The 8,821-nt window shown below is 36.4% G+C and overlaps 1 protein-coding gene across 1 annotated transcript; it reads left to right on the forward strand.

Annotated features, from left to right (window-relative positions):
• Positions 1 to 918: 918 nt before the first annotated feature.
• On the forward strand, positions 919 to 4,138 carry LOC103501260 (uncharacterized). The gene is made up of 5 exons (XM_008464795.3): positions 919 to 1,591; positions 2,349 to 2,434; positions 2,571 to 2,873; positions 2,954 to 3,037; positions 3,498 to 4,138. Exons 1-5 carry the CDS (start codon positions 1,202 to 1,204, stop codon positions 3,946 to 3,948), a joined length of 1,314 nt encoding a protein of 437 aa, XP_008463017.1. The 5' UTR covers positions 919 to 1,201; the 3' UTR covers positions 3,949 to 4,138.
• The last annotated feature ends 4,683 nt before the right edge of the window (positions 4,139 to 8,821 follow it).

Consider the following 8,821-nt stretch of genomic DNA (forward strand, 5'->3'; position numbering starts at 1 on the left):
ATGTATAAGAATTTCCTTTAAAAAAAGACGATATTTGATTTAAGATTTATTTCAATTAAATTTTGAATCTAAATTTTTTACCAAATTATGCTTCATACGGTTCGAAAATATAGTTTTTTCTCTTTCTTCTTCCTTATTTTTATATCTTCATTAATTCATTATAATTTTTATTTTAAAAGAAAAACAATAATTTATTCAACCGTAACGATTACGTAAAAAAAGTTGAAAATTTTAGATCGTATTTAAACAAATTAAGTCAAATTGTCTTACGAAAACTAGGACGATTTGTTAAATTAAATATACGAAATTCGTGTACTAGATTTAGAATATGAATTTTAAAAAAAATTATTCTCACGTAACGATTACTTAAAAAAGATTTGACAAGTTGCTTTATAAAAACTAGGACGACTTAATAAATTAAATATACAAAATTTGTGTATTGGAGTTAGAATATGAATTGAAAAAAATTAATAATTTATTCGTACATAACAATCACGTAAAAAGGTTGAAAATGCACGTCGTATTTAAAGAAATTACTCGAAATTGTTTTACGAAAATAGGACATTTTGGAAAATTAAATATATGAAATTTGTGTATTATATTTAAATACAAAATTTTTAAAAAATTAATAATTTATTCACACGTAAAAATCTCGTAAAAAACATTGAAAATGAACTTCACATTTAAAGAAATTACTAAAAATTATTTTACAAAAATAAGACAATTTAAGAAATTAAATATATCAAACTTGTGTAGAATTTAGAATACGAAATTTTGAAAAATATATAAATAAATAAATTCCATAATACTGCATACTTAACTTTTCCTACCCATTTTATATCACTATTATAATATTTTCCTCAAACATATGTTATAACACTATATTTATCGTAACATAACATTCCATAACACAAACCCTTCCACGGTTTGGGTTTTTGGCATCAACATCTATATTTTCAGATTGAAGTCTCCGAAAGGTCATTCCTTTTCTCCCAAATTTCAAACCCAATTTGCCCAAAATTTCACTGAGGACGGCAAATAATTCAACCTAGTATTAGTATTCCGCCATTCTCCCCTACCGCCACACCTTGACTTCTCACTTCCATTCCAAATTTCCAATTCCACCATGTAAAAGCGACCCCAACTGCCACTTTCTCTCGTTTCCAAGCCGAAGCCCGTTTCCTCAAATCCCATCCAAATCATGTCTAGCAGCAGAGACAGAGACGACCCTCTTTCTTTCGCCCCCACAAACCCATCTTCTTCTTCTTCCCCTGTCTCCGTTTCTGACCCTCGTGATAGTTTTCTCTCTGACCCTACTACCCACATCGGAAGTGCCTCCAGTAGCTTCCAGAATGAGGGTCTTCTCTCCGATTTCAGTCCCAACATCAGCGATGCCGAGTTTGGATTCTCTCGTCCCGAGTTCCGCCAGACCCCACTTGTTGGGACTGTTGATTTCTATGAACGTCATGTGTTTCTTTGTTACAAAAATCCCCAGGTCTGGCCTCCTAGGATTGAGGCTGCTGAGTTCGATCGCCTCCCTAGGCTGCTATCTGCGGCTGTAATGTCGAGGAAGGCCGATATGAAGAAAGAAGTAGGTCTTTATGTTTAACGCCCACCAACTGTTTGTTGTTTGTTCTGCTTTTGGGTTTTCTTTTGTGTTTTACTGTGTAATTGGATCCGCTCTGTTGTTGGAGTGATTTGGGAATGTGGGTTTTGCAATGTGGTGATTTTTGTGTAAGGGGCGGGTTGGGAGTGGAGTTTACGGCTTTGAAAATAATTTTCTTTGTGGTTAAGAGTTTAATTTTTCGGAAAGAGGCATGGTTTCTCAGGATTTCAGAGGTGTTTCCATTCCTCTTATTTTCTCATGGGACAGAAGGCAATTCTTGGGGGAAACAATGCTGGTTTTGCTCTAGTGCCGTACGCTTTTGTTTTAGATCTGTTAGTTTACTTAATATATGTTTTGGACTATCCTTTATGCATTTTAGAATCTTACATTTGTTGTGGCTAAGCATTTTAAACTGGTTTAAATTATGCTCACAATAATGCTTTTGAGAGTGGATTAGAAGAAATTAAAGAAGGTTTGCACTTAAATGTTGTTAATGAAAACGGAAAACAAGAAATAAAAAGGTTGTCAAATGGGTTCTTTGTAATTTACTTTGAAGTATTACCATCTTTGTTGTAGTTATTGAGGTTCTTGTCAATCCTGTTGTGTGGTAGATTGACCACTATTATAATCTATACCTCTTAGAATATGCATACAAATGCTTCTTATTATCTCTATAACTCTATGATGCTGGATACTTTTACTTCTCTATGTTCAACCTTCCTGCTTCATCTGGAAATATTAGACTCGCTTAACCATATGTGAGGGGCATGATGGAACGGAGACATCAAATGGGGATGTTTTAATCTTCCCGGACATGATAAGATATAGGTCAGTTGTGTCAGTTACAAGCTCAACTTCAACTTATTTCATTCTTATGAATTCCTTGATTATCATTTGCCTTGACGATGTCAACTCAAAATTTCAGATAAATTTAAATTGAACAATGACTTTTGAAGAATTGCAGGAGGTTGACCCATTTTGATGTTGACACATTTGTTGAAGAAGTGCTTGTGAAGAACAGCGAGTGGCAGCCTGGATCTCCTGAAGCACTGAAGGGTTCATATGTTTTCGTATGTTGTCATGGGTCCCGAGATCGTCGGTGTGGCGTTTGTGGTCCTACCTTGGTCAGTCGGTTCCGCGATGAGATAAAATTTCTAGGTCTTCAAAATGTATCTGTTAGCCCATGCTCGCATATTGGAGGCCACAAATATGCAGGAAATGTGATTATATATGGATCAAATGCCAATGGAGAAGTCACTGGGCATTGGTATGGGAGAGTTATCTGTCTCAATTGATACTTCTGTCCATTAACCTGTTTCGCTAACACCCCTCATAATTTGGTTTCAGGTATGGATATGTTGCCCCCGAAGATGTATTTTTATTGCTTCAGCAGCATATCGTGAAAGGGAAGATTGTAGATGAACTTTGGAGGTATGTTCTTTCTTCACACTAGTAAGTCTGATAAATGTATGGCCAGTGCCACTTTAGATAAAAACTCGATCATTATCACTTACCTTGCATGAAGTCATTTTCGTCTTCCAATTATTCAGAACAAGAAGGTAAATTTTCATTGAGTTATTGATCTTTAGATTCGGGTTTGTGCGAACACCATGAATTTCTAATTCTGATGTGTTTTGTTGAATTGAAACTATGGTTAAAAACCGTTTTTTGTTGTTAAGGACATGACAAAGATGGGTGATGAGCCGTGTCTTCCAAAATGTGCCATATAAGAAAATGGTTAGCCTCAATATTTTGAGAGACTTAGCTTAAATATAGGGATCAAATGAAAATGTTTGAAGTAACCGATCCCAAACTATTAGATAAAATGTTTGTTTTATCTAAAATCATTATTGAATATTCTGTTCTAATTCTATATGATAAATATACTCAGGGGCCAGATGGGTTTATCAGAGGAAGAACAGATGCTAAGCCTTGAACTGAGACTTCGTGCAATCAGTGGGACTAATGGCCACAAAAGCAAGGAAGAGCTGGCACAAATCGAGACCAACGATTCAAACTCTGATCCCTATAGATCTCGGGCTGAGGTTGCAGCCTGCTGTCAAGGAGATGGAGATGGTTATTCCTCTTGCTGTCAGAATCCAAAACTATCAAGAACAGTAATTGATTCAGATACAGACAACATTTCTCCAAATGTTGTTACTGCCAAGGGCAACAGAAAACTAACTTCACGAAGCAATAGCAGCAAATCATTTTCCCGTAAGGTTTGCGCAATGCCAACATGGCTCGAGAGCTGGGAGCGTGAAGACACATATGCCGTTGCTGCTGTTATCTGTGCTGCTGTTTCAGTTGCCTTCGCTTATCGGTGCTACAAGCAGCTGTAACAATGTAGTTTGTGAGAAGAAGCTTCAGTCCAGATTTTAAATTGTGCTTGTGTTGACGTGATTTCCGGTTGGTAGATGAGCGAAAGATATAAGAATTTAGGATAATATTTCTTTTTCCTGCGAATCTTACAAACTCTTGAACTTTAAATGGAGTTGGAGTGGAAATTAGATTGAGTTCTTTCTGTGTAAATTGAGTTCTCATAGCAGTACTTAAATAATGATTCGAATGGCACTTGGAGCAAGGAATTGATTATTATAAGTTAAGTTATGATAGTTTATGTTTTAGGTGTAGTTTAAGAAGGAAACATCAATGTGTGTAGAAAAAAATTCAAAAAATTAAAAAAAAATGGAAATGAATATTAATTGGAGAGGAAATAACAATAAAAAATGATGAAGGGAAATGAATATTAATTAAAGAGAAAATAATAATGCATGAGTTTGAACACATGATATTTTAGATCACATTGTTATTATACCATCTTAAATCACCGATCGACATAAAAACTTAAACTGTTGGATGAAGATAAATTTAACATAATATCTAACATTAGTAGCAAGAAGTGATTATTATAGTCTTAATGTAATTGGTGACTCAAACGGTTCCTAATTGGTTATTATTTTGCCTATTGTTTTACAAATGACTATTAAACCTTGCATTTATCATGTTTTATTATTATTATTATTACTATTATTTTTTACGATATTTGTGAGATTAAAACTAAACTCTCGAAAGTGATAATAATATAAGTTAAACTATACTTATGTTGACTCATTTAAATGTCCGTAGGATTGGGTTGGTCCTACTCCAACTTACCTCAACCCACTCAAATTTTTTCGAATTCTCCATACCTCCACTATTTTTAATAGCTCCACTCATTGACATCCATCAACTTGCTACCACATTGCAGTGACATACAATCACCTATGCATGGTCAACTTTGAGCTCCTGCAACTCCAATGATAACTTTGGCGACCAACTCCGATGACAACATTTGTATACGCAACTTTGGCAACGTACTCTGACTTTCACCTTAGGAGAGAGGAAGATTATCCCGATATGTTTGATTTCAGTCCTTAAAGATAAAAAGGTGTCAAGGAAAGGATGTTCGACTTTTCTTGCGTATGTTGTAGAAGTGCAGAAGGAGAAGTTGAAGCCTGATGATGTTCTAGTGGTAAATGAGTTTCTACATGTTGACTTGTCAAGATTGCCACTTGATAGGGAAGTTAAGTTCACCATGGAGTTGTTGCTAGGAATGACTCCTATTTCTCAAGCACTGTACAAAATGGCTCCAAGTGAGTTTAAAGAGTTGAAGGTACAGTTACAAGAGCTAGTCGACAATGGATACATCAGGCGTAGTGTATCGCCTTGGGGAGCCCCAATGCTGTTTGTGAAGAAGAAAGACGACACACTCAGGTAATGCATCGATTATAGGTAGTAGAACAAAGTCACGATATGTAATTGCTTTTTTCCTTTTTTATTGTATTTTATTTGTGGATATATCATGATAGGTTCTAATTATTTGACAAATGATGAGCATCTAGGTTAGGGTATTTTCCGGTTGGCATTATATCCCACTTAGTCCTCGACCATGCAATTGTCTTTAACGCGACCCTCATGTCCTCCTACGTGGGGTTCTTCAAAATTACTTGGCCCCACCATAGTTTTCTTCTTCGTGTATAAAACCCTTGTAGAAAAGGTTAACACGTTTATCTCTTTTGGCCCAAAATAAACTCTTTCATGTTTGATCAATTTGTAGTTCTCTTCTTCGTTACTAGCACAAAACTAGGCTTTAATGTTGGTTGACAACCGACATGTTTGATAGTGTTATTAAAGCCCTTTAATGTCGATTGGGCTTTGATGTTGGTTTAAAACTTACATTAAAAAGACCTTGAATGTCGGTTTAAAACTGACATTACAATTTTAAACCGACATCTTTCATAGTCTCATTAAAGCCCTTTAATATTGATTGGGCTTTGATATCGGTTTAAAACCGAAAAGAGACCAAAAGTGTCGGTTTAAAACCAACATTATATATCCCTAATAATGTCAGTTTAAAACCGACATTAAAGCCTTGTTTTTGGGTCCATTTTTACAAATTTATTTTTATTAAATTATTGCATTATTGTCCAATTTTTATGATGTTAAATAGTTAAAAGCTGACATTATGGATCCGTGTAGATAAATAATTTTTTCTTACGCCAACAAATCAATAAAATTTAATATTCTTTTAGAAACTATAATATTTCTCTTTTACATGTATACATACAAAATGAAATCTTAATATTGTGTTTATATATACATTCTATAGCAGTACGTGAAACAAAATCCTAATACAAGACTTAAATAAGAAATCTGAAACGCTTTCACAGTCTTCAACCTTCAACGATTGCTTAGCTTTCTACGCAATCATTTGGCTATCTACTTGATTGCTAAGCTTTCAATATGATCGCTTAGCTTTCTACAACAACAAAGAAAGCGATCGTTTAGCTACTTCAACATTAAAGAGAGCGAGAAGTTTAACTATTGAGTTGACTAGCTCAGTACTATTTACAAGAATGAAAATAGTAAAAAAAAAAAATTAAGGATGAAATGAAAATGCTACAAGCCTATAACCATTCGAAGTTATGTGAAAAACATCAATATGACTTCAATAATTCTACAAATAAACAATATCTAAATCAACATTTAATCTTTAGAATTCTAACAACGCATTCCAATTGAGATAAAGATTCAAGTATCATGCTAAGGCCTAAAACTCACGCACAAGCACCCAAATTGTAAGGAATAAGAAACGATAACACTTTTACCTTTATAACAAACATATGAGCAGGCAGATTTACACCCCATGCTAAGGTGGCTGTACAAACAAGAACCTAAAGCAAGTAATCATTCAATTAGTCTATAATACGAGGTACTAGGCATTAACCAGAAGTGTATGAGCTCAACCTTCAACAATCCATCAGAGAAAAGTCCTTCAGTTAAACCTCTATCAGAGCGTAGCATTCCAGCATGATGCATACTAATTCCAAAATTAAAAAGTTCTACTAGAGTCTTTATTTCTGGATTTGATAACTTTTTAGTAAGATGCCAAAAAAATTGTAACGACCCAACTCTTTATATTATTAAGTTGGGGTCGTTACTGTTAGAAGGTAAGGTCGATCAGAATTATTGCTGTGCCGTGACGAACCACTGCCCTGAAAGCAATTTCGGCTGACCGTGGTGCTAATCGTTATGCCGTTTGCTCCCCAAGGTTAACACAGCTTCCCTGGTACGAACTTGCACTCGTAAGTACAGGGAATAGAAACAAAAGGCTTATAAAGGCTCAGAACACAGGACGAATGAGAGGAAGAGAGGATTAAAGTGAATTGTGTGATTTGATGAATGGGTGCTCTCCAATTTATAAAGGGGTGAGGGAGGAAGTGCATGGAGGAGAGTCTTTAACGGGAAGAAGGGGACGAGAGCGAACTTCGCAAAAGTCTGGCAGAGGGAACGTTGGACACGTTTCACGTACGTACGTTTGAACCGCCTAAAAGTGCGCCACGTACGTGAATGCCTTGACTGTCTAAAAAGGTTACACGTGTCCCTTAGCTGCCAAAAAATAAAAAATAAAATAAAATTATATTCCTATCTTTCGCGCAAGCACGGTTGCCCTTGCCCGAGCCCGCCCGCCCGCTCGACCGGACAGACGGCGACGGCGGCGCGCGTGTGGGACAGGGTTATGCTATCACCACTAACTTGGTTTGTAGTCCTCTTCCAAGATAGGAGTTTATATTTCCTCATCTCACTTCAAGATTTATCCATGTGGTACAAAGTTTGATTGTTTTGCTATTTGGGCCAAGCCCAATAAGTCATTTCCAATAATCCCCCACAAATGACTGCTATAGCAAAAGTTTTCGGGTAAGTGAAAAGAATGAGATGTGTTCTGAGCATAAAGGAGATATTAAGCTTAGGCACCAATATCCGAAGATTTGAATTGATGCGTAGTGAAGTAAGGCAACAACCTTGGTTAGAGGGAGTGAATTATATCTTGAACTCCTTGTAACACTTGGTTGAGACCCTTACGACACGCTTTATCTCTAGAGAAAAGCCTTTGTTTCTACAACATAAACTTGTGCCTTTTGGCCATGCACATAGACCGAACCTCGGGCCGTCGTGAGAGCTCTAGAAAGAGACCTTTAAACTCTTTCATAGAAGGCGGCCCCACCTTCACTGTCACGTTATATGCTCCATCAAGTTTGTCAAGTCAAACCACTCAAAAGAGCTATGGAGACTTCATTGTCCATACTGATTATGAACTCACAGGTTTTGGATTATCCATCTAGTCCATTTAAGGACTGTCCACACGATGGGCTATGGACCATCAAGTCTATCGCAACAGACCACCCAATAAGGGGCTATGGACCATCAAGTCTATCGCAATAGACCACCCATTTATCAAGTGCTATGGATCTCCGAAGGGCTTCAGGTCCATGTTCACAGAGGAATCTAATACCATTTTTCTTGTTAATCCTTTGGTTAAAGGATCAGCCAAGTTCTTCTCAGATCGAACAAATTCCAAGGAGATGGTTCCTTCCTTTAGCAGTTGTTTTACTACTGCATGCCTAAGACGTATGTGTCTACTTTTACCATTATAAACACTATTCTTGGCAGTACATATCGCGGCTTGCGAATCACACTGTATGGACACCGGTACAGATGTCCCCTACAATGGTACATCTCCTAGTAGATTTTTGATCCACTCAGCCTCCTGTCCTGCCAACTCTAGTGCTATGAACTCGGATTCCATCGTGGATTTGGCTATACAAGTCTGTTTTGTAGACTTCCAAGATATAGCTCCACCTCCAAGTAAAAATACATACCCACTAGTGGAGT

Source organism: Cucumis melo, chromosome 1 (assembly GCF_025177605.1).
Source record: "Cucumis melo cultivar AY chromosome 1, USDA_Cmelo_AY_1.0, whole genome shotgun sequence".
NCBI lineage: Eukaryota > Viridiplantae > Streptophyta > Magnoliopsida > Cucurbitales > Cucurbitaceae > Cucumis > Cucumis melo.